Source organism: Sinohyriopsis cumingii, chromosome 7 (genome assembly GCF_028554795.1).
Source record: "Sinohyriopsis cumingii isolate HCF-2022 chromosome 7, ASM2855479v2, whole genome shotgun sequence".
In the NCBI taxonomy this organism is placed as follows: Eukaryota; Metazoa; Mollusca; class Bivalvia; order Unionida; family Unionidae; genus Sinohyriopsis; species Sinohyriopsis cumingii.
Genome location: NC_142967.1, coordinates 55,871,976 through 55,898,372, shown reverse-complemented (window position 1 = coordinate 55,898,372; position 26,397 = coordinate 55,871,976). Strand labels below are relative to the sequence as shown.

The following is a 26,397-nucleotide window of genomic DNA, read 5'->3' as shown; positions in this document are numbered from 1 at the left end:
CTTACGACGAACAGATACTTACCGTCAGGCTGATATAACGCAATTTATGTTGGAATTGGGGGAGAGAGGAGGATGGAGGAATCGGTATTACAGACCAAATGGTTGAGTAGTGCAAATGCAAGCTGATGCCATACCCATACACCATCCTCTCACCCCACAAGAGCCATATTTCAAAGAAAATTTCAAATTATATTTCAAATATTTTTTTTATTAAAAAAAAACAATTTTTGTTTTTATTTTTTTTTTGTATGAAAGAAAATTCTAAAGACATATAGTAAGGGATACAGGGAAACTATATGGGGGAAGTAAAAGGCGATGACATCATGGGGGTAAGTCACATGGCGCTACGCGAAGTGGACAGGCCCATGAAAGAGTCTTTGAAAACACCCCATGTAGAAGATAAAGAGACAAAACAGACACAAATACATACTGTATAACACTTAGTTTAAAACCCTACTAACTTCTTCTATATCTTAAAAGCCATACAGCTCCCATACTGTATGGTTGACCACTATACAAAATGTGGTCTCATTAAACAGTTTTGGATCATTCAATAAAGAATAATCAGATAAACTAAATAAAGGAGGCCTAACTCGACCCAGGAGAAACACATAGAGAATAAAAGAAGTGTGGACCTTGGATCGAGCGTAACCTACCTATCAACATCTTTAAAAACTATTACGAGGAACGACACATATTATCACTCGAATAATACAATAGGAATTTTTTTTATTACAAAATCAAAATAGTACACCATTCCATCATCAAAATTAGAAAACCATAAAACAAATTAAAAGATAAAATATATCATAACAGATCTTAAATCCATATTAGGAATAAATACAACTGGGAAAGATATTTGATTTATACTTGCTGTCTCAAACATACAGAAAATATAGCATGCACACAATATAGCACCACTGCATATAGCAAACATTAAGACCTAGGCGACCTATAGCAAAGGTCACACAATTTCATGGGAAGGAACTTCGACCAAGGTAAGGGAAACCAGGCTCGGACGAACAACTTTTTAGATAACACTAAGAAAACATAAATACCCCATCAAAAATTCTAAAAACTACATTTTTGATTCAAAATTCTGTTTTAAATAAAACATACAACACATCTGAGGGGGAAACACACAAAACATGAAATACTTTTATTTTGTGGAAATGGGGGGGGGGCATCTGTCTGATGCCCAAAAAAAATAAAAATGTAAAAAAGTACAATCTACTTTTACTAGTTCCACTTTGTTTGAGACTATATTTTATGCACAACAAATGAAAGGTGCACCATCTGTCAAAATGAACAAAATTAGTCATTCTTCTTTCTATTTAAATAATTTCCACTGAAATAAAACTATGTGACAAAAAGAATCTCAAATGGGTAATGTTTTAATATTAAATTTATGAAACTTTTTGGCTTGCAAAAGCTGGACATTATTCAGCAAGTTTCATAAATTCAGTATTAAATCATTACCCTTTTAAAATCCTTTATTTACGGTATAATACATCACTTTATGTGATTCTGATTGGTCCAGATAAGCTGATGAAATTCATGTGCAACATTCTCTTTGCTTATTGGCTGCAGTTGTGGGAAAATTTTCTTTACCCTGCCTTCTGGAACTTTTTTGTTGTTGCTATTACTGTGAACATTTTGGTGACCATTTTTCGAAACAATTCATGAATGGAACTGAAAAAAAAACCCAGTTATGTTTGTTTCAATTACCAATTTACCCCACAGGTATAGCAGAGCACACTCTGAAAGCTGGATATTATTCAGCTCTTTATATAAATTTGATATTAAATTATTACCAATTGATTTGAATTATTTAACTTAGAATGGAAATTATAGTGAGTTGTTTGTTTGACAGGCTGGCAGTACATCTGTGATATAGTTTAACAACGTGCCAAGCCGTTAAGTTAAATTTGCACATGAATACAGATCATCATTAATTTTTGTTTCTTTTCTTTTGTGACAATTATCAGGCTCTTGGTAACCTGTATTTCATCCATGAATCAGTGGAGGATGTCATGATCTGGGATTTTATAGGTAAGTAAGACCAGAGTCTCACCTTTCCATTGCTATTGCCATTTTATATATTACTGTATTGGTTGCTGAATTGGTCAGCTGAAGAAAATAAGAATGATGTATGGTCACCATGTCACAAGCCAGGAGACTTAGAGAAAAAAATCATTCAGTTCATCACAACATACAGCATGGAACTACATACAGCCCTATCTATACAGCTGGTTATTCAAAATTGAAAACATTCAAATAAAAAAAAAAATTACTTCCAAATTTATTTAGTACACTATTAGATTCTAATGTTGCAGTACATTTTAATTGTTTTCTCCAGGACACATGAGTGTTTAAATTCCTGCTAAATTGGATGAATCCACACCCCCAAATCAGCACATGTGGTTGAAAATTATACATAACAATTTGTTCTTACCTAAACAGAATCTGTAACTTCCATCAATCTTAAATAGCTCATACAGATCTTGTAACTGCTTAATTTCTAGATGAAGCACAAATTTGTGTTTCTAACATGTAGCATGAGATGTTTTCAGTGATTATTTAAATTGTATGATCTTTTCTAAAACATAGCTTTATATGTGAGGTTGTAAATTGTGGAAATCTATGAGTAATTGTTGTATTTCAATGGCAGTATCTCTGCTAATTACATGCAGCTGAAATTTAAATGATGTAGTACAATTGTCATAACAGTAATGCAGAAATCAGCTACTATGCCAATAGTGGGGATAAGCTGCGTTGGTTGTATATTTATTAAGTAAAAGTTATTTATCACACAAACATAAGCAGTTGGTTATTTATTCATACTGTTTTTTTTTTTTCATAAAGAAATTAAAGTTTCCCTCTGAAAAATTGAAAATTCACCCACCCACCCCATGTAGATTCCATAATGGAATTCCACTGTGAAACTGCATAGAGTGAAACTGGCTTGGAGTACCTTTTCAAGACAAGAAAGGTGGCTAATTTGGTGAAAAGCATATTTGTAGCTGTAAGATAAAACTTTAAATATGCTCATTTGATCCCCTCAAAATGGATTCAGTGGAGACAATAGTTTTAGCTATACTGGTCATAAACCAGAAGAACTTATCGCTTGCCATTGGTTTGTTAGCTGTCTGGCATCAGTTAGCACAAATTCATCATTACTTTTCCCACACTACAAGTAGGATTGTCCTGAAACTATACAAACACATTCCAAGGGTCTAGAAATAGAAATGGTGACCCATGGACATCCAATATGGCCACCATAGCAACTATAATCAGAAAGTTGTTATTGCTGCTACTGCTGAATGGATGTTTATATTGACATATGGTTTTCACTGAGAGACTTCTAATGAAGTCTAGTTGGTCCCAAATTAAAATGGTGCCAATCTAACAGATAATAAGGCTTCAACAGGGGCCATCTTAAAAATCTTGCTAATGGAATCTATATATCAACATGGGGTTTTTGCTGAAAAGTGTAATGTCATATGTAGATGGTTCTAAACTATAATGGTCCTGATCTGACATTCCAGATGATAGGCGTCTTGAAAATTGTAATGCTACTTCTTTTGAAAGGATGGTCATAACAACATGGTGTTCATACAAATGACTTCATATCATCTCTAAATGAAAATAGTGATTATCTGACTTTCAAATATCGTCAACATTTTGGCCTTGAAAATGTTATAGTTTTAGCTCCAGAATGACCATCTTGAAATCTTGTTTTTGACATGAGGTTTTCATCAGAAGAGTTCTTAATGAGTCTAGTTGGTCCTCGATGAAATTAATGCAAATTGACCCTTAATAGGGTCTCCATGGTGGCCATCTTGAAAATATTGTTATCTCTACTCCCTTCCAAGTTGGCATTTCCATCAGCATTGGATTTTTACCAGTAGAATTCTTATGATAACTACTTGGTTGAAATGAAATTGGTGCCATAATTGTCAAGAAAATTTTGCTGTTGCTACACCCACGTAATGGATGGTCATATTGACAAGAAGTTGTACTAGAATACCTTTAATAATGTCTAATTTATCTTAAATGAAACATAACTGGTACCAATCTGACATCCAATATGTCCTCCACAGCTGCAAACGTGAAAATTTTGTTACATTTATCATGTGTATATATGACTGGTTGCCTGATTTATTTAGAGAAGACAAAAGATATAAAATCTGTGCCATTTGTACAGGAGATCTTGCCTGATGATAACTACATGTATTTTTACATTTAAAGAAATGAGAACTATTTAACTGAGATATTGATGTTCAAAATTTACAGAATTTTTTCTTGTTTGACAGTTTTAAGAGTGTATTTATTGAATATGGGTGGGTCATTTTTTCTTGTCTGTTACAATTTAAAATCTAACCAGTGCAGACTTTTTATCAAAATAGTAGATGTTTTTGAATTCTGTTAAGTGATTAGTACAAAAACTAAAGGGTTTTATTAACCATCCTTTTTAGTTTTAATTAATAAAGGAAATCTGTACTTAATAGATACCTTTAATTTATCATTACTTATCAAATACCCTTAGAAATGTAGATATGAGATAACTACCAGTATGCTTATTCATAAGTATCTTTAAATCAATTTCATATTAAATTAAGTTTTAAGTAGGGACCATTTTTTTATATCAGAAATAGGTCCCTGTATTCCACTTATGTCATGGATTAAAGTCAGTGGAATAAGTCATATCTGTGCTATAATTGCAAAATACTCAAACTTGGGGTTGATTAGAAGGAATTCTGATGTATCAAGCTAATTGAGTCTTGCTGGCGCTATTTCTAAAACATACTTGGGAAAGTTCTGTCCTAGCTTTAAGGTGATATGCATTATAAAGTGTCTTGCAAACTCGATATTGTGATATTTAGGCCATAATTTGGTAGCATTAAAATTCAACTTAGACCACTCCGGTGGTCTAGGTGGTTAGAGCGTCCACCTTGGATGCAGGAGATCGTGGGTTCGAACCATACCAAAGATGAGATATACCAAAGACTTATAAAAATGGTACTGGCGGCTGCCTTGCTTGGCATTCAGCATTAAGAGGTTAGTATTAGGACTGGTGGGGCTGGTGTCAGGATAACATGATTGGGTGGGACATGATGCTACATGTCTGTGGCATGATGCCCCAGTGCGAGACAAAACTATTGTGGCAATATTTTAAAGCTATGTTAAAAATCCAAATCACATGGACACAAAATTCGACTTAAACAACAATTTATTCTTCTGTTTCAGAGTGTAAATTCACACAAGTTGAAGGGAGAGAGGTAAGTTAACATTATGACACCTTTTCCAGTTTCTTTCTATGTCAGGTGCTTTTCATTCATTAGTGACTAGCTGCCAAGTTATACAGTGCATACAAAGGAAGTTTCTTGGGGGTGTACATTCTATTTATAAGTAGGTACAGTTCTAAAATTTCAATGAGAGCTTTTCTTAACTCATTCGGCCCCAGAGGTTTTTGTCGTTTTTGCCTGAATTGTGAGTAGGAAAGACATTTTGGGAGCTGTTCATACATTGGTGTTCAACAGATTTTCCATGAGAATAATGCCTAGTTGTATTAGAAACATCGTTTTCCATTGGTTATTTTGCTTGCAAATGAGCAGAAGGGTAAAAGTTGGATTTCTTTATTTTTTTATTATTCTTTTATCATTTGCTTAATTAACCCATCATTTTCATATGGAGACTGCTCTTTATTCCAAATGCCCACCTTATCCTAGTTTGTGCAAAAGTTCATCTGGTTGTGTGCACTCCAGACCGGTCTGCCTTAGGTCTGAGGCCAGAAGGTCAAAATCCAGACACAAAATCACATACCGACAGCGAGCAAATTTTGGGTGAAAAAAAAGTGGGCCCAAAAAATGAGGTTTTTCCCTCTGAATTTTGTAGTGCAACTAGAACTTTCAGATTATCTGGTATCATTGTAGAGCTATATCTGTCTGCTTTTTTGTAATACCACTCACGTTGGTGTATCTTAAATTACCATGATGCTGCAGAGCTCGGAAATAGAGTACAACCTCATCATGCCTACAGGCGGTGATCAAGGCCAAATGAGTTAAACAAATTTAACGAAGTTCCTGAGTGAATTTCCTTTTTTATTTAAATTGCAGAAACTGAAAGTTTAATTGTTACATTAAAAATAATGAATGCGCGTATGTTTTGTTTGGTGTTATGGTACAGCAACACAAGTAGATTATTTAATGCAGAGTCATTTGGAGTAAAATGTCAAACCTGAGGACACCATGGCTGCTCTTATGTTAGGATTCCCTTTTGGTTGCTTGCATGACACGCTAACCACTGAGCACAAAAGGACAAGGTGGACGAAAATATGCTTGCCTGGTCTGTTCAGTTCTAAAACGTTAAATTGAAATAAACAGTTTATTTACTTTTTAGTTTTGTTAACATATTTACTGTTTGTGTTTATACGCCTGCCTTGAGATGAAGTGTTTGATGGTTATGTTGTGACATTGTCTTGTCATATATATCCATCAGACAAAAGTTAACTTATCCATAAAAATTTGGTCACACTTAAGTGACTTTTGCATTTCAGATGTTCATTCATTACACACTCAGTGTTTCTGACCATATTCACCTTCTATTGTGAAAATTGGTATGTGGATGCCTCTCAGGAAGAATATCTCAGTCACATGTGCTTGAGATGAAAGTTTTGCAAGCATACAAAAACTAGGTCACTATGACTGTATTTGCTTACTTGAATGATGTCAGTATTTTGAGCTGTTCATTTGCTACACCATCAATATCTTGAATTCTATTTCGCCATCACTTGTTTAAATTGGCATGTAGATACATCTCAATAAAAGTAACTCATCTTTACCAGAATATTAGATCACTGTGACCTAATTTGTATCCTTGAGTGACTTTTGTTCTTCAGGTTGTATGTTTGTTGCACCCTCATTATATTAGTCTTTTATATGTACTCTTGAAAATTGGCATGTAGATAACAGTTTGATGAGAGCAACTCAGTCACACCAAGACCAGGTCATTGTGACCTAATTTGTAAATTTATGTACTTTCAGTTGTTTGTTCATTACACTCAATATCTTTGATCATATTTACCTACAATGAGAATTGATGTGTACATACATCATGTTGAAAGTAACTGAAGCATATAAATAAAAAAAGATGAACCACAATCAGGGAAATTTCTTTGTAGTGTAGCAAGTTACTATAATAGTGCCACTTTAATTGTAGACCATGAACTGTTACCAAAGTTTGTGGAGTTCTTTCACTTAGGTATGGAAGAAATCAGTTGATTTGTGGTGGAAAGGTCAATGTCATTGTAGTTGTGACTCCCAAGAAAAAGGTAGGTTTGTGTAACAACTTTTGGTGTAGAGCATGTTCCTCATCCAAACTTTGTGGATAGCTCACATGTAGGGTAATATAAAAACCTAGAGTCTGCAGTCTGAAGGTCATGGTCACATAAAGGTCACAAAAGGTCATGGTCATATAAAGTCCAGTAAGAGAATAATGGTTTCTACACAGTTTAGTTCAGACTTCTTATGTCCCAAAGGTCCACTTAACCTGGATCTATTAGTCAGTAAATAATCTTTAGAGTCAATCATGTGTTGTTAATACTCACATAGAGTGCTATTAAACTTAGGGCAGGTATATAATAATGTGCCATTCATGACACTTTGTTTAATAGTAGTGGCATAACTCAAGCTTACCTCAGGTTTATTAGATTCCTTTTGTTTTTTATATCACAAGGGTGTTATTGGATTATGTACAAAGTGCTTTGACAGAAGGCACATGTATGCCAAGTAAACCCAAAGTAAATATTGGTTAGGAATACCAGACCTTCTCTATTTGACATAATGTACACAGCCATAGTCAATAAACGCCCCTCTCTTCTTGTTTTTTGTTTGTGTATGTGTGTGTGTGATTTGGATTTTTAACATAGCTTTAACAATTTTTCAGTCATATCGCTATGATGTCTTCAGTGTGGCAGTTTATAATGATGTCTAGCACTGGGGCATCATGCCGCAGACATGTAGCATGATGTCCCACCCAGTCACATTATCCTGACACCAGGCCAACCAGTCCTAACACTGACCTCTTAATGCTGAGTGCCAAGCGAGGCAGCTGTTATTACCATTTTTGTAAGTCTTTGGTATGATTTGGCCAGGGTTAGAACCCACGACCTCCTGCATCTGAGGCAGATGCTCTAATCACTAGAACACCGGAGCAGTTCGAGTTTTAATCAGAGACTAACAACCTATCATAGACTACCATGAATCTGTTTATTACTTATAACAGCTTTTATCATTAAACTTACCAAATTACAACAATACTGTAATCAATTGACAAACTTTCCATTTACATATATCAGTCATAGTCTGATTAATTAGCATGCATGATTGCAGAAGTCACTACAAATGTTTAAAATGATCATCAGTGGGCTGGTTGTTACTGGTTTCTGTAATATGTGGGTAGAACACATACAAATATAGATTTTTTTTAAAAATAAATTTTTCTTTTTGAAAAGTGGTAGCTTTTAAATATAAAATAGTATGTATAGTATTCAGCCTTTAAAATGGTATTTTTGTCCTACCAACAGTACAATCACATGTATTTGTATGAATGGATTTTATCATTTATCAATCTGGTTTATGGATATATCTAAAGAATACTTTAATTTTATGATATTACTTGAATCACTTAATATATCATACCCACTCGCCCATATTGTTTACAGGTTTAACTGAACTTTGTAGGTGGTTATCTCTTGACTTTTTCTCAGATAATTTCAGGGGTGCTCTATAAAATAAATAAATATAAAATAGATGTGGTTGTAAAGGATTTTCCTGATTTTTGTTTTAAAGTGTTGAACTAAAGTAAATGCATTTGCAGACTGGACACATATTATTTCAGGTAGGAACACTACAGTAACGAAGAAATATGAATGAGTGACATTATATAATAGATTATTTCAAATAATTGCTTACACTCATGTCATTGTTGTATTATTGCAATTTTTAGTTTATTTGAAATCAGATGAGACCTGCTGATTTAACTCTTTATTTCAGGTTTTGTCAGGGAACATAGAAAATATCCAGATCAAAGAGAAAGCCAAATTTCCACAGAATTTCTTTCCAGATGTAAGTAATTACCATTTTATTTGTTGTATCAGTTTGAATGTCTGCATACGGAACATTGTCTGGTTCAGTGTGCATTTTGGGAGAAAATTACAGTATTAAATGACCTTAACCATGTATGTTTGGACTTGTATGATATTTTCTTGTTCTTACATTGCAGCAGGTAAAAGTAAATGCTTGGAATTGTACCCTCTTCTTCATTTTTCTCTGCATCTAAAGTGCTCTTAAAGTCAACATTTCTCAATCATGGAAACAGACATCCCTTGTTTTGAACATCTGAGAAATGTTATGTGTGATTTTATTGTTTAACTTTGTTGTTTTTGACAAAGTCTTTGAGTTAATTAATGTATTGTTTCATATTTTGGCCTCATTTCCTACGGTTATAATTGTCTTGATATTTGTATAGCTTGCTATGAATTTCACCCAAAAGCTGAAATATTGTCTGCAGTTACTAGCTTTCACCTATCTGGCATATTTTTAAAAAAATGGTTGATAGATTTTTTAAATAGTATAGTTACTTTCGTTTTTGTACATCAGGGCATGTTTGTTTTAGTTACATGATTTACGCATAATATTTATACAAAATAACAAGCAAGAGGTCATGGGATGACATATGTTGTCATATTAGACAATTATCTTGATGTTTTAAATTTGGTTGAACATACAGCTCTCCCCCATTGTAATGCACCTTGTTAGAACATAATTTTGGATATGATACAGTACTGTGGACCTATACCAAAAATCATACCAATGTATATCAGTAAGGGTTGAAAGAAAAGGTGAAACTTGTTATGTCTTCATTTCATTTCAAAATGCAGTTATTTAAAATATTTTGACAGTGCCCATTATACCATGGCTTTGTATATTACACTATTCTCACAATATCATGCTTCCATATATATCACTCTACTTGGTATAAAATGGTTTGGTTAAATAACACAGTCGGCAGTTATAGACCCCAACTACTACACTATAGTGAGGGAGAGCTGAAATAGAAGAATTACTTCTTTCTTCAAATATGTTGTATCACTTGTTGGTTCATTAGCCAGTGATTTTTTTTTGTATCATTTTAAGATGAATACATTCTTTTTCTTTGGTACCAGAGTTTTCAAAGTGTCAGCTTTTTTTTCTTCAAACTGTGGCATTATATTGCAGGTGTTAATAGAATAATGTCATATTCCAATGTAACTAAAATTTGAAATGATTTCCTGGTATTTTTTATGCTGCAGAAGGTTTTATTAAACTCGTCAGGAATGGGAAAGTACTTTTGATGTATTTGGTCTTAGTAACGGAGAATGGTAACTTGGTTGGCAGAGTATTGGACTTGAAATCAAGGGTTGCAGGTTCAGTTACCACCCAAGCCAGTCTGTTTGGATAAGCTGCCTTGGTGTGTCCTTGTGAAAGACACTTGATTCTCGTTTCTTAGGCATGATACATCTTGTTGAATTTGCCTTAAAAACCAACATCTGGGGTTTGGAAATGCTTCACTGATTGCTTATTGAAGATTTTATACATGGATGCATTACTTCATAGCAGTCACTTAATGTCATTTTGTTAGTAGGCACACTTCATTGTTTCTCCCATGACATTTCTGGATGGTATTGTGCTATACCATTGTTTCACCATGTGCAAAATGTCCCTTTTGGTATCTCAGAAATATGAGTCACTTATGTGCTCAATTTATTTTCAGCATTTTTAAAAAACGTTTGCAATGATAATATACATGACTGTTTAAGTTGTTTATTGTGTAGTAGGTCACCAATAACACCACAAAGTGATGCATAAAAGAGATGTTTTTTTTGGAACTGACTGCTCACAGCAATGTGTACACTCACTAGATAATGTTCTAACACACAGTTGAAAAGATAACATTAAAGAGACTGACTGTTCACAGCAGTGTGTACAGTCACTGGACATCATTCTGACACAGTTTAATAGATACGATTAAAGGGACTGACTGTTCGCAGCAGCATGTACACTTACTGGACATGTTCTGACACATAGTTAACTAGATATGATTAATGGGACTGTCTTTTCAGACTTGAAGTATCTTTACAGGGGATGGCAGCATATGGTCAGTTTTGTTTATTCAAAATGATAAGGTGCTTATTGTCTATTCATCAAGAAACTACAACTAACATGAGATAGCAAAACATTGAATCGGAGCTTGCACAAAGACTGCTTTTAGTAAATAGTTTCTGAAAGGTTTTGAAAGTTGTCAGTTTGGTAACATTCATGTAATTGTTTTCAATTTAAACTGAAAATCAGAAAGGAAATCTTGTTCTGCCATTTTAACAGTGCTACTCCTTTCTCAAAATGTACAATCAAAGGCACCCAATCTTATTCTTTTAATAGGCACATTTAATAAACTAGTAAACATTAAGATCCTGCCCTTAAATGAATTAAATCCATAGGAAGGAATTTAAAGGATGCACAAAAAAGTTGATAAAGAAATACAAATCCTAATAAAATTAGAAGGTTTCATCTATTTTTTCCGTATGTTCACACAGAGTAATTAATGATGATGATGATAATGATGATGATAATTATTATTATTATTATTATTATTATTGGTAAGATTTTTACTTTGTATATACAACTTATTCTAGATTTGGTTTCCATTCAAAGTATTTCTGCCACATTTATCTTTGGTTAGGAAAGATGAAAAATATTAATATTGGAAAAGATATGCATTGCAGTAATCACTTTACACTTGTAAAGTTCAACAGTACTATGATAATACTTCAATACAGGACTAGAGATTTATGTGTGAAAAATATTTTATAGAGTTAACTCTGGGTTTCTGGATGCTTGAAACTAATAATGTAATGTTGGTAAAGGTAAACTGCTTCCTAACAGACCAGAGTTATTACTGTACTAGAATTTACTTAAGAATATCAGGTTTATTTTAAACAATAGAATCCAAATGTCACTGAATTTTGTAGACTTTTAAACCTTGAAGATAGATGGCTTCACTTTTTATATACATGTCAAAGCTTGGTAGAGCACTGCCTCACTACAAGGGCCCCATATTATAACACAGTTTCTGTTCTTCTTGTTTTGGCGTTTAATGCCATTTCTCAACACAAGATAGGCTATACATGGTGACCAGTATAACTGGTGCAGGAACAACTTGGGGAAACCTAGGTAAGAACCACTGACCCACAGGAAGGTACTGGCAGCTTTTTCACATACTCACACTGACTGAGCCAGAGACTCAAATCCACTTGAACAGAGGTGGCATGTCAGTGATTGCTCAAGTCAATCACTTTAGACCACTCAGTCATCTACATTATAATACTCTACGATTTCCGTGGTCTGTGTTATAATGAGGGAATACTTAATTGTAAGGCAGCCTCACTATTAGATGGTATACTTTATGACTCATGTGGAGAGTGTTATAATGAGGGAATTTTTTTATTATCTCTAAGATGATATATGGCATGGCTGACATGGAAAGTGGTATAATGATAGAATTCTTCATTATCTCTAAATTAATATACTCTGTGGTTCATATGGGGATTGCTATAGAGAGGGAATATTTCATTATTTCTAAGATGATATACTCTATGACTCACAATAATTGTGTTGTAATGAGGGAATACTGCATTATAAGGCACCTCCCTCTAGAATGGTATAATCTGTGTTAGTACTATAATGAGGGAGTACTTCATTATAAGGCAACATTACTTTAAGATGGCAGGCTCTATTGAGAGTGTTATAATGAGGGAGTACTTCATTATAGGGTATCCTCACTATAAGATAGTATACTCTGGCTCACATGGATTGTGCTATAATGATGGGATCCTTCATTTTAGGGCATTCTCACTGTGAGATGGCATAATCTGACTTTCATGGACAGTGTTATAATGAGGTAGTACTTCAGTATAGGACATTCTCAGTATAAGATTGCATTAACAGTATTATAATGAGAGTATTTCAGTACAGGGCATTTTCACTATAAGATGGCATATTCTGTGGCTCCTATGGAATGTATTATAATGAGGTAGAACTGTACCATGTACGTTATTATAAGATTGTCTAACTATAAAACAGACTGCCTCAGTGGTCTAGTGGTTAGAGCATCCATCTCAAATGTGGGACGTTGAAAAGCTGGTCAGTCAGAAATCTCCGTTTTGTTGCCGTTAGATCCATCTATCTGATGTATATTTTGGGTTTTCCTTGGTCATTTTAGGATCAAGCCATTTTCCAGTTCAAAATGGTGTGGATTTTTTCCAGCTTTTATGGAAATAGATTGTTACTTTACCCAATCATCCACCCGAAGTGCCCTTCTAGCCCCTCCCCTCCGATTTTCTCCAGATAAGTAAAATTACCTTCTTAAAAAACTATTTTATTCTGTTTATTCCAATTATTTGTATACACCAGTGAAACGGCGTAATGAACAATATTATGACACCCATCCATCCACCTGTCTGTTACCTTGTTTTCACACAATATCTTTCACCATCTACCTTTATCTTGAAAGTGAGATGGGCCACCAAAATCTAAGACACAAGTTTGCAACACATTATGTCATACACATGTATATACACACACACACATGGTTAAGCACCTGTGTTGAGGGGGCTAGATAAGCTTATTGAATTATCATGTCAGGCAGTTACTGATATACATGTACTGTACCATGTTACCAGGTAAGAAATTGTCTGCATCAGTGACCTCAGCTACTTCTGTAATCTTTATAAGGGTACAGTAAGGCTGATCAACACAGGGCAATTTCATAAACATATTTTATTCATGAAGCAGTGTCACACTGACATGTTCCTATGTGACCCCCTCCCCCTTGACAAATAAATATGCAAGAAATGTCTCAGAGGTGAGATAAACATTGTTTACCAGGGATGATTTGTGAAGTAGATAGAACAAAGGTTTAAATGTCTGTTTCTGTATACTGTAACACTTGCTTCTAAGTCAAGTCCAGTTGCAAACTGCATAGACCCAGATCTGATGTCACAATGCAATGAACTGGCATTTCTCTGGAGTAATGTATAGAACAAACAACACAGACACTGATCTGTTAACAAATTATACAGTGGCAGATCAGGGGCTATGTTGTTTGCATTGGACTAGACTTGTAAGTGAGTAAATATGGTACAGTGTAAATAGACGAATTTGATAATTTGTACTAAATTTCAGAGGTTTCAGTTGCATCTTATTTTATTTTCAAGATGTGGGCTTTAGTAATTTAATGATGAAATAGTGCTTTCTAATTGCTTTGTCTGTTTTTAAATGTAAAATAGGTTCAGTCCATTGAAAATAAATATGCTTAACCATGTCCCTTTTTAAGTGGATTAATGGGCAGCTTTGAAGAAAATAACTGGAAAGTTAATAAAACTTAAGGATGAGCATGTGTGTGTGCGTAATTTGGATTTTTAGCATATTTTTTTAAAAAATTCAGTCATATCGCTATGATGTCAGCAGTGTGGCACTTTATGGTGACATCTAGCACTGGGGCATCATGTCACAGACATGTAGCATGATGTCCCCCACCCAGTCACATTATCCTGATACCAAGTCGACCAGTCCTAACACTAACCAGTTAATTCTGAGCGCCTACCGAGGCAGCTGTTAGTACCATTTTTATAAGTCTTTGGTATAACTCTGTCGGGGTTTGAACCTGCGACCTCCTGCATCCAAGGTGGATGCTCTAACCACTAGGCCACCAGAGTGGTCCCTTAATGATGAGACTTGGGAGATGCCAAGAACAGAAGAAGTCAATTGACCTATTGCCACTTGTCAGTCATACTGATCAATTAACCAATCAGCGAGTGTAAATTCGACACACCTCTAGGCATTGTTCTTCACCAAGCTGATTGTGGCAATATTTAATTGACTATGATAAGTATTTACAAATCTTGCAATGATTTGTTGATTTCTCCATCAATAAGGCTGAAAAGAATTAGTTGGAGCCTAGTCATTTGATAGTCGATACCCAGATTGTCTAAATGGATGAATTAGATTTATTCCTTTCTTGAAACATAGACAAAACTTCGATGGATGATGACCTTTTTTGTGGTCATTTGTACGATCAGCTGAATATGGAAACAATTGATGGCAATTACAATATGTTTGTTTGCATAAACATTTATAGAAAGCATTTCACGTCGATGGCTTAAAGAAAATCAAAAGAAATTAACATTGAATATGTGTAAAAAATAAACATTTCTGGAATATTGGTGGAGAATCCCATAACTTGCAGGATTTGTATGTATATAATTTTACTTGTATAGGATGGACTGAACCCAAGACTGTATTATTTTAATTTTGAAAATTTACATTTTAATGTTTGATTGTCCCAAAAATAATAATATATCATTTTGATCTTTCAGACACTTGAGTGATTCTTTTCTTTCTCATTGGGCTGAAAGAGAGGTGGGGATACAATAATATAATAATAAAGAAATACAAAAACAATGGTTTCAGATAAATATTATCCATTATATTAGGCTTGCAATTATATGTTTACATCAACGTACATCACTACGGGTAATCAAAATTCCATCTGACAAGCACAGTAGAACTTTAAAGTTCTTATGTATAACAGTATACTTTTAAACAGTAATTATTTATGATTTTGTTTATTATTTTTTAATTCGTTAAATTCCAAGGCAGCATAAACATAAGCCAGATAAAATTAATAAGGATAATATTATATACTAAATACATTAGCATCTTTTTCAGTGAATTTCCAATTATATAAATAAGTTCTCGAGCAGCTTTGAAATTGATTTGTATTATTTACTGAAATAAAACACTTAGGTTATTACTATAAGAACATCAACAACAAATATAAATATTGTCTACTCCAGTATAATTTATCCAACTTTGCAATTTTACATTTTTTAAGAATAATGCAAATCATTTTGAATAAACATATCACCAAAACAGGAACATTTCTTTGCTAAATACTGCACGTTTGTCAGAGGTTAACAGGTGGTCATGTCATGTGATTTGGTAGGCGGAGTGAACTATCATCTTGCATAAGGTCAATTAAGGAATCACTTAGGCCAATATTACTACATGACTCGTTGGTATTGTTATTATAAAACATAGTGCTTTTTGAAAGGTACCATTTTATTAAGGGGTCATTTTTCAGATGAATTTTGAAATTTCATTTGAATTGAATGCAAATGATGAAGTTATGACAAAAAACTTTATTTGTTAGATAAGTAAAATGTGTCTTATCTATCTAGCCCACATGGCCACACACATCATTTCAGTCAGACCAGTTTATTTTTGAGTAAATTCTTTTTCTGATTTTTTTTCCAGTTTGCATGGTCCAGAAAAGGTTTCCTTCGAACAAGATGGAGTGTAAATAATAGGTGAGCAATTTGCATTTGCTTTTGCATTTCTAACAGTTTAATTTTTAGTTGATAACTATTTAAAAAAATAATGGCTATTGATATTGCTCCAAATTAAGTGCAGTACAGCTCATTTCTCCACCTATCGTAGTGGGGCAGTGAATTCTTGCCATGGTTCTGCATTTGAAGTGCCATGGTTGAGGGGTACATACCAAGCAGCTCACCACCACAATGCCATGGTGTATACTGTGCACCTCCACCTTGGAAGGGATGGGAAACATCCAGGTAATTTACAGTTTAATCGTCGGCGCACACCATCATGGAAAAATGAAGATGTCAAGGCAGCCAAATGAAGATCATGCATTTTGCAACTCCACCTGTATAAGTAGTCATATCAACATGGAGTTTTCACCAGAAGACTTCTTATGATGTCTAGTTGGTCCTGAATAAAAATTGTTCTTATCAAACATACAATATGGACACCACAGGTGCCATCTTGAAAATCTTGTTATGGCTACACCTCCTGAATGTTGTTATTATAGGGTTTAATGCCATTTTTCAGCACAAGATAGGCTATACATTACGGCCAGTATAAATGGTGGATGAAGAACCCAGGAAAATCCTGGAAAGAACCACTGACCCACGAGAAGCTACTGGTAAGCCTTCTCCCACATTGGCCGAATCCAAGACTCAAACCCACGCAGACGGAAGTGAGATGGTAGTGATCCATAACAGTGAGCACTTTAGACCACCCAGCCACTTGGGGCCCCCTCCTCCTGAATGGATATCATACCAACAAGGAGTTTTCACTTAAAAGCTCTTAATAGTGTCTGATTTGTCCTACATGAAAATGGTGCTGATCATGGAAATTTTGCTTTTGCTATTCCTGAACAAAAAGTTTATCAGAATGGGTTTGTCACGTGAAGACTTCTTATGATGTTTAGTTGGTCCTAAATGGTGATAATTTGACATCCAGTATGGCCACCACAGCAGCCATCTTAAAACTCTTGTTAATTCTCGACCTGAGCAGAAAATCATATCATCATAGGGTTTTCACCAAAAGACTTCTTGTTCCATTCTCATATTTAATATGGCTACCACATGGCGATCTTGATAATTTTATCGCCACTCCTTCCATGTACTACATGAAAATGGTTCTGAACTCAATGATTTTCTACCATGGCAGTCATCTTGAATTTCATGACATTGCAACTCCTATGTTGAAAGTCCTATCTAAAGGCTAATCTTGATAATTAGTTCAACCTGAATGTTCTAATCTGAATTCAGATGTGCTTGCCACAGTGAACATTTAAAAAATCTAGCCACTAATCTTGCCTTAATAAGATCATCATATCCCCAATAGTCTTCAAATAGTATCCAGTTTGTCCTGATTGAAAATGCTTGTCTTACATTCAACATGACTGCCACGAGAATATCAAACATGGTTTCAGCACTCAGCAATGAAAAAGTAGAAATGATCTTATCTTGAATTTCTGGAAATTTTTTTAGAAGTGTAGAGCGTTAATTCATTTTAGGGTCTCTTGTTTTATATTTATTCCCTCATTTTCTTCTAATCTTGCAGTTGAATTGTATAATCTTTTTCATTCAGGTCATGGTTTCAATAAAATAGTGAACATTCAACTTGATGTCCTGCAGTGCAGTTTTCAGTGAGAGCTTACAACTTAACTCATTCAACTTAACTCTTTCTCTTTCACTCCGGCATACATTAGACTGCTTCAGTGTCCTAGTGGTTAGAGTGTCCATCTCGGATGCGGGAGGACACGGGTTGAAAACAGACCAAGTCAAACCAAAGACTTTAAAAAATGGTACTAACAGCTGCCTCGCTAGGCACTCAGCATTAAGAGGTTAGTGTTAAGGACTGGTCTTCCTGGTGTCAGGATAATGTGACTGGGTGGACATCATGCTACATTTCTGAGGCATGATGCACTAGTGCTTGACATTGCTATAAACTGTCACACTGCCGGCATTGTAGCAATATGACTGGATTTTTTTTTAAAGCTACGTTAAAAATCCAAAACACACACACACATTAAATACATTCATAATCAAAGATCTAAGATACTTGTTATGCAATTAACTAACACATTCAGACTTCTATCATTCTGCATTAATGTTTTCCAGTGACCATCATACATGAATTTTGTCAGCTTAAGCACGTAAAGAGTTTATAAATATTTTGACCCTGTGCTTTAACACATTAACCCCTAGCAACGACTTTACAGGGCAGGTGGTAGTAGCCTACTGCTGAGCTCTGTAGCGTCATGGTCATGCATGATACACTAAAATGGGTGGTATTATAGAAAGGCAGACTGATGTAGCTCTACAATGATACCAAATAATCTGGAATATCTAGTTGCACTACAAAATACAGATAGAAAAACCTCATTTTTTGAACCTGACTTTTTTTTAACCCAAAATTTGCCTGTGGTCGGAATCTGATTTTGTGTTTGGATTTTAGACTTTCTGGTCTCAGACAGATGAGCCTTTGCAAAAAGTAGGATAAGATGGGCATTTGGAATAAAGAGTGGTCTCCATACAAAAATAATGGCTCCGTTTAGCAAAAAAAAAAAAGGAAGAAAAAAGTACAACTTTTACCCTTCTGCTCATGCGCGAGTCAAATAGCCAACGAAAATCGATGTTTCTAACACCACTAGGCAGTATGTTATTGAAAGATGACCGGGGATTTGGTGTTTTCGAATCTATTCAGAAATAGCTTTCAAAATGTGTTTCCTACTTGATTTGTTAGGCAAAAATGACAAAATGCTCCAGGGGTTAATGTGTTAAGGGTTTATAGTTTTACCTCTGCTTGTCATATACCTGAAGAGCCTGTGGGATGGTTTGCTATGTTTCATTGGTCTATTACCACAAATTTTTTATTGCTACTGCTCCCAAACCCTCTAGGAGTTTTGCCATGAAACTTTACACACACATTTTTCCCAAGTTCTAGTTGGTCCTAAATGAAAATGGTAACTCTCAGACTTCATGTATGGCCAGCACAGCATCCATCATAAAAATCTTGATATTGGTACTTATCCTGAACAGATGGTCATATCAGCATGGGGTTTTCAATGAAAGATTTCTTATGGTTAGTTAGACCAAAATTAAAATGGCATTGATCTGATATTCAATATGGCCACCATTGTGGCCATCTTGAAAATCTTGTTATTGCTACCCCTCCTGAATTGAAGTTATATCAACATAGAGTTTTCTCCAGAAGATTTCTTAGTATGTCTTTTTGGTCCTAAATGAAAATGGTGCCCATCTGACTTCCAGTATGGTCATCATGGAGGACATCTTGAAAATGTTATGACTACACCTCTTTTATCAACATATGGTTTTCACCAGAAGACTTTTGTGTCTGGTTGGTTGTAAAATAAAAATGATTTTGATCTGACATGCAGTATGGCCAACATGGTGGCCAGTTTGAAAAAAAGTCTTGTTATCTCTACTCCTCCTAAGGTCATTTTCACATAAAGTTTTCATTAAAGACTTCTTCTAGCTGGTCCTAAATTAAAATTGCTTTTTTGATCTGCTGTCCAATGTGGAGATGGTCATCTTGAAAATCTTGTTATCTCTACTCCTTTTGTTTAGATGGTCATATCAATCAAATAGACTTTGTATGATGTCTGTTGGTCCTGCATGAAAATTTTGCTGAGCTGATATTCAACATGGAGACCATGGTTACCATCTTGAAATACTGTTCTTGCTTAAGAATATTAGTGTTGGTTTCCACACCCTACAGTTTAAAAAAGAAAATGAGCTTATCTTGGATTCCAGGACATGTTTTTGGCCTGTAGAGTGTCGGTCCCTTTTGAGGGACTGTAGTTTACATTTGTCTTTTATTTATATACATTTTAAAGAATTTAACATAGTTATGATTTATCTTTTCTCCTATAGGACTATGTATGCTTATTGAAAGGGTAAATCTTCATGCATTTTTGAAAAAAATGTATCATTACTTTTTTTACTCAACTTTTAATTGACCCTAAATAGCCAGTATTGTGCTGACTTGCAATTAAACCTTGTACATACACATTTTTTTAAACATATCACATCTTAACAGTAAAGAATTGCAGAAAAGTTAAAAATTGTTTGAGAGAAAAAATACTGCAATTGGAGTTGTCATGCTTAAAACAGTTTAAATATTGTTCATTAAAGTAGAACATTGAAACTTCCAAAATGATGGTAATATGTCATGCAGAGAAAGTATCTGGTTGTAGGTAGTTACTTGTAAATATGTGGTGAATGAGGTGATATACCATGTTCAGATTCAAATGCCATGACTAAACATTTGGAGGGTTTTTTCCCCGTAATTTTCTCCATGCTAACTCTCTCCGCACATATTGGAAAACTGAAAAATTAAAAAAGATGTACTGGTGTTTGAAAATTGATGTAATGGTAGCTAATGTTAATTTGCTTTGTTTCCCTCTTTTCTACACAACCCAATGACTTAAATGAGAAAAACTTCACCTTTCCATCATTTTAAAGTGTTAAACCTGATGCTTATCTTTTTCTTCTGACTTCATGCAGAGAAATGGTGATTTATTTTTTAATACACACTAGCTCAATACTGACACATTTTATGGAATGGAAGAGTATCCTAAAATGGTGTCTTGAGAAAAAGTATGTAAAGATGGGTCATCTGGACTAACATTCATGTGCTCGTTAATATTGACGACTTTCAAGAATCAGAGATGATGTACCCAGTATTCATAGTTTGTTTCTGTTTTTAGTAATGGTGGCTATATTTCATACACAAAGCAAAATACATGTAACTTTAATTAATTTGATGATCTTTCTTAATTTTCAGTGTTTTTGACCTGGTCAATATTCACCTTTTCCATGATGCCTCAAATATTGTTGCAATGCAGAATGTAAGTATGTCTCAGATTTAAAGAAATTTTATAATGCAGTTAATAGAATATTATGTAGGATTTAAAAGTTAGGTACTTTTATTTATTAAGTTTTCAGTTTGTCTACCCATATTAATTTTGTATGAAGCCATTTTTTTGTCAGCTGTTTTGTGTTTGGAGAATTAAAGTGCATGAAAAAGTAGTGTATAGAGAAATAGAGTGCATGGAAAAATAGTGTATGAAGAAACAGAGGGCATGAAAAAATAGAGGGCATAAAAAGTGAGAGGTGTGAAGAATCAGATTGCATGAAAATGAAGAATTATGATGAATTAGTGTGTATAAAATTAATGTTTGAAGAATTAGAATGCATAAAATGAGAGAGTATGAAGAATTAGAGTACATAAAATGAGAGTATGAAGAATTAGAGTGCATAAAATGAGAGTGTATGAAGAATTTTAGTGTATGAAGAATTAGAGTGCATAAAATGAGTATGAAGAATTAGAATGCATAAAAATAAGAGTATGAAGAATTAGAGTGTATAAAATGTGAGAGTATGAAGAATTAGAGTGCATAAAATGTGAGTGTATGAATTAAGAGTGCATAAAATGTGAGTGTGTGAATTAGAGTGCATAAAATGAGAGTGTATGAAGAATTAGAGTGCATAAAAATAAGAGTATGAAGAATTAAAGTGTATAAAATGAGTGTGAAGAATTAAGAGTGCATAAAAATAGGATTATGAAGAATTAGACTGCATAAAAAATGAGTGCAGATGAAGAATTAGTGTATGAAAATTTAGTGGGAGTATATGAAGAACTAATGTGTATGCAAACTTTGAGTATGAAACATTAACTAATGTGTATGCAAACTTTGAGTATGAAGAACTAATGTGTATGCAAACTTTGAGTATGAAACATTAAGTGTATCAGTATATGAAGAATTAAAGTATATGCAATGAGACTGAAAAATTAGTGTAAAATGTATCATGGAAAATAACAGGATATTTATGTTCATTTCATATGAATCTTCTGCAGCTCATGCAGTAATTTCAGCCTGCTCACAAAAGATAAAAATCTTTCAACTCGTATATTTTATGTAAAATAATATCAGGCACCGTAGCGGACAAAAGCTGATCCAATGAGAAAGTTGCAGTTGAAATTTCGGTGTTGTATGTCGAGAAATCCAATATCAAGTGTTGAATCAAATTGTGTGTCCTTAAAGTTACATTTTCTATATCGAGATGTTAGATTTTATATGTTGAATTAAACGGTGGTGGTTTAAAGTTCTATTTCCTATGTCGATGTTTTACAGTGTATATTTTTGATTATACAGCGGTGGTTGAAATTTCAATATCATATGTCAAGAATCCCTAATTCACACGTTGTATGTAACTGTTTGTGATGAAAGTTCCATTTCATATGGCGAATATTTATTTTTCATCTGTTGAATTCCACAGCAACGAGAAGCAGCCTCCTTGTTTAAAAATAATGCAATCCGTTCACTAGAGCGACTGCTAGCAAAGAAATTCATAGTAATTTTCAACCTGTGAATGGTAACTTTCAAACTGTAAATGCATGAAATGTAATGGTGCCTCATAATTGAAAACACGAATGATGTATCTTAATACTCAATATTATTTTGAATTGTTAAAGTGGACATTGTGTAATGCTACTTTTAACACCAACACATCATTTCACCATATAAAAAATGACAATTCTGACAAGCGCAATAAAATGTCCAATCACTGCTGTGTAATTCAACAGATATAGTATAAAAACTCAACATACAAAATGGAACTTTCAGCACAATCAATGTGATTCAACATTTTAAATTGAAACTCTCGACATATGACATTAAAATTTCTACAACCGCCATGTAATTTAGAAAATACAATCTAAAAACTCGACATTGGACATAGAATTTTCAACCAGCGCTGTGTAATTCAACAGATGAAATTTAAATACTCAACATATGAAATGGAACTTTCAACATAAACTCTTTGAACCAATACATAAATTAGGATTTCTCGACATATGACATTGAAATTTCAACCACCACCGTGTAATTCAAACAACACTTTCTGAAACCTAGACATAGAAAATATAATGTTCAACTACTACTGTTTAATTAAACAGGTGCAATCTAAAATCTCGACCTAGGAAATGGAATTTTAAGGACAAGCATTTTTGATACAACACGTGAAATTGGAATTCTGGACATATGACATTAAATTTTCAATGGCAATGTTCTGATTGGATCAGCTTTTGTCCGCTACAGCGCCTCATAAAATAAATATTTGTGTTAGATCCTTTGTGAAATCCTTAAGTGCTAAGTGAATATTGGATAGTGTTGTGGATTTTGTTTTGCACACGAGGCCATAAGGCCAAGTGAGCATATGTATGACCCAGCATCTGTAATGTGTCATTTGTTTTTGTCATGTTGCCTATTGTCAACAATTGCTTGTTTTTCCACTCTGGAGTCTATATTTCTAATCCTATTTCAGTCAAATTTGAAATCTTTTTTATCATCAAAACCTCGGATGAATGAGATCCATGCATATTAATTAGGTGATCTTGCACCTGATTCGCTAACGTTTTCCACGCTGGATGCCATATTTCTCATTCCATTTTGGTCACACTTGGAATATATGCTTATATCATTACGATCTCAGCAGTGTTTGATAATGCATGTATACTGATGAGGTGATCTTGCATTTGATTGGCTGAGCTTGTTACTGCTCTGGGGATCACAAGGCCAGGTGAGTATAGGGTATTGACTTGCATATTTTGTATGTTGTTCATTGTTTGTAGTGTTTTCAGCTATAAACAATTGCTTGTTACCAAGCCATATATTTGAATCTATTGAAATCAAATTTGGAATATTGGTTTATATATTACCATCAGAACCTCAGGAGAGTGAGACCCATGCATATTAATGATGTGATCTTGCAACTGATTAGCTATCCTTGTTTCCACTTGGAGGCCATATTAATAAGTAAATTTTAATCATTAAGATCATGGATTAATTCATTAATGAGTGAGATATATGCATTTATATTAATTAGTTGATCTTGCATCTGATTGGCTGAGCTTTGTATAAACTCTGGAAGCCATATTTCTGATCCTGTTTGAATACATTGGCTTAAATCATCAAGATTTTAGATGGGATTGATTATGAGTGAGATCTGTGCGTATTAATGATATAATCTTGTATCTAATTGGCTGAGTGTGATACCACCTTGAAAGCCATATTTTTAATCTTGATTGTGATAAAACTTAGAATATATACTTCTGTTATGAAGCTCTTGGACAGTTTCAATAATGAGCTAGATCCATGCTGTTTATGGACTGCCCAGGTGGCCTAGTGGTTGGAGCATCCGCACCAGATGTGGGAGGTCGTGGTTTCAAACCCTGGCCGAGTGATACCAGAGACTTCTAAAAATGGTAATAACAGCTGCCTCAATAGGCGCTCATCATTAAGAGGTTAGTGTTAGGACTGGTCAGCCTGGTGTCAGGATAATGTGACTGGGTGGGACATCATGCTACATGTCTGCAGCATAATGCGCCAGTGCTAGACATCACTTTAAACTGCCACACTGCAGACATCATAGCGATATGACTGGAAAAGTGTTAAAGCTACGTTAAAAATCGAAATCACAACCATACTGGTTCTGAGTTGGTCATGCATTTTATTGGCGGAGTTTATTTCCAATCTGGAAACCGTAATTATGATCCATTTTTGATCAGAATTGGAACAATGGCTTGTATCAAAATCTTTGGCAGTTTTTAAAGTGAGCATGACCAGTGCATGAGCATGACCAGTGCATATCAGTGCAGTCATCTTGAATCTAATTGAGCTTGTTCTCTTTGATTTATTATCATCAGGATCATGGATGAATATGAGGAAGAGACTGAATTACGTATGCCTTTCATTTTAGAAAGAATTTTTATGAGAATATAGTAAAATAGTTTGATCAAAATAATGCAAGAATGATAGTTTACATAAAATATGTTGTTATAATACTGCATAATCACCCTTGCTGTTATGTAAACGTGAGCAATATCAGGACCACTTTAGCCAGTTGCTTTAATGGAGGTTTTTTTAAATGCAGATTTCACTGATTAATAGGTCAAAGACAAATTGCTGTGTTTGAGAATGATGTCAGGTTTCTCAGAGTATGTGCTGGTCAAAACCTTCAATCTGCTGGACATGTCTGACAAATACAGGGATTTCAGGAACACACACACACACACACGATGAAGAAGTTTTCAAGAAGGCATTTTGATCCCTACAAAAAGCATGGTTTTATATATATATATATATATATATATATATATATATATATATATATATATATATATATATATATATATATATATATATTCATGTTAGTACACTCAAAAGAAAAGATGTAGAAGTAGTTTCTAGGAAGGCGTTTTGTCCATTACAAAAATCAAAGTTAATGGTACAAGTTAAGAGTATGTTGTTACAAAGTGTGCCAGAATATTATAAAGAAAATGAAAATCACTTTCACAAATAATGTACATGTAAAGTTGGGGTTTTCTTTTATCTTGTTTCAGAGTCCCTCCTTGTATAGTATCAACAGGGCACAAGCTCTCAGACATACCCTCCAGAGGTGAGTATAACCTGTGTCTACATTTTTAAATTATTTTAGGGATCCACATGGGCCAATGATGGGTCCATGTCCCCATGAAAAGTAGTTACGTAATGTAAAATTCTGTTTTTACCAATCATTTCAGAAGAAAAGAAAAGATTAAGTTCTTATTTGTTTGTTTGCTTTCTAAAATACCAAACACAGGCCTCATTCCCAGTCCTCCAAGAATCTGCTCAATTTCCTTGGTGTGGTGCTGGCTCATTGACTGTTTTTCAGTAAGATGCCCCACACAATAATTTTAAGAAACGACAGTAAACATTGCTCTCGGTTCAATTTTAGGTCATATGACGGGGCTGGATAGCATTCACAATTCAAAGGGATATAACTCTGAGCTAGGCCTGCAAGGAAATGAAATGCTTATAGTCAGAGGGCTACTTCCCTTGGTTATAGTTGTAAATTCTGTT

At 34.2% G+C, this 26,397-nt stretch overlaps 1 protein-coding gene across 1 annotated transcript in view; it reads left to right on the top strand.

Moving 5' to 3' along the window:
- LOC149795300 (inositol polyphosphate-5-phosphatase A-like) overlaps positions 1–26,397 on the top strand; it is a 143,391-nt gene that overhangs the window by 62,272 nt on the left and 54,722 nt on the right. Inside the window, exons 5-10 of the mRNA XM_089965029.1 lie at positions 1,989–2,052; positions 5,251–5,282; positions 9,057–9,128; positions 16,416–16,468; positions 21,279–21,342; positions 25,899–25,954. Coding sequence (XP_089821155.1) covers positions 1,989–2,052; positions 5,251–5,282; positions 9,057–9,128; positions 16,416–16,468; positions 21,279–21,342; positions 25,899–25,954 — 341 coding nt within the window. The remainder of the gene's footprint in view (positions 1–1,988; positions 2,053–5,250; positions 5,283–9,056; positions 9,129–16,415; positions 16,469–21,278; positions 21,343–25,898; positions 25,955–26,397) is intronic.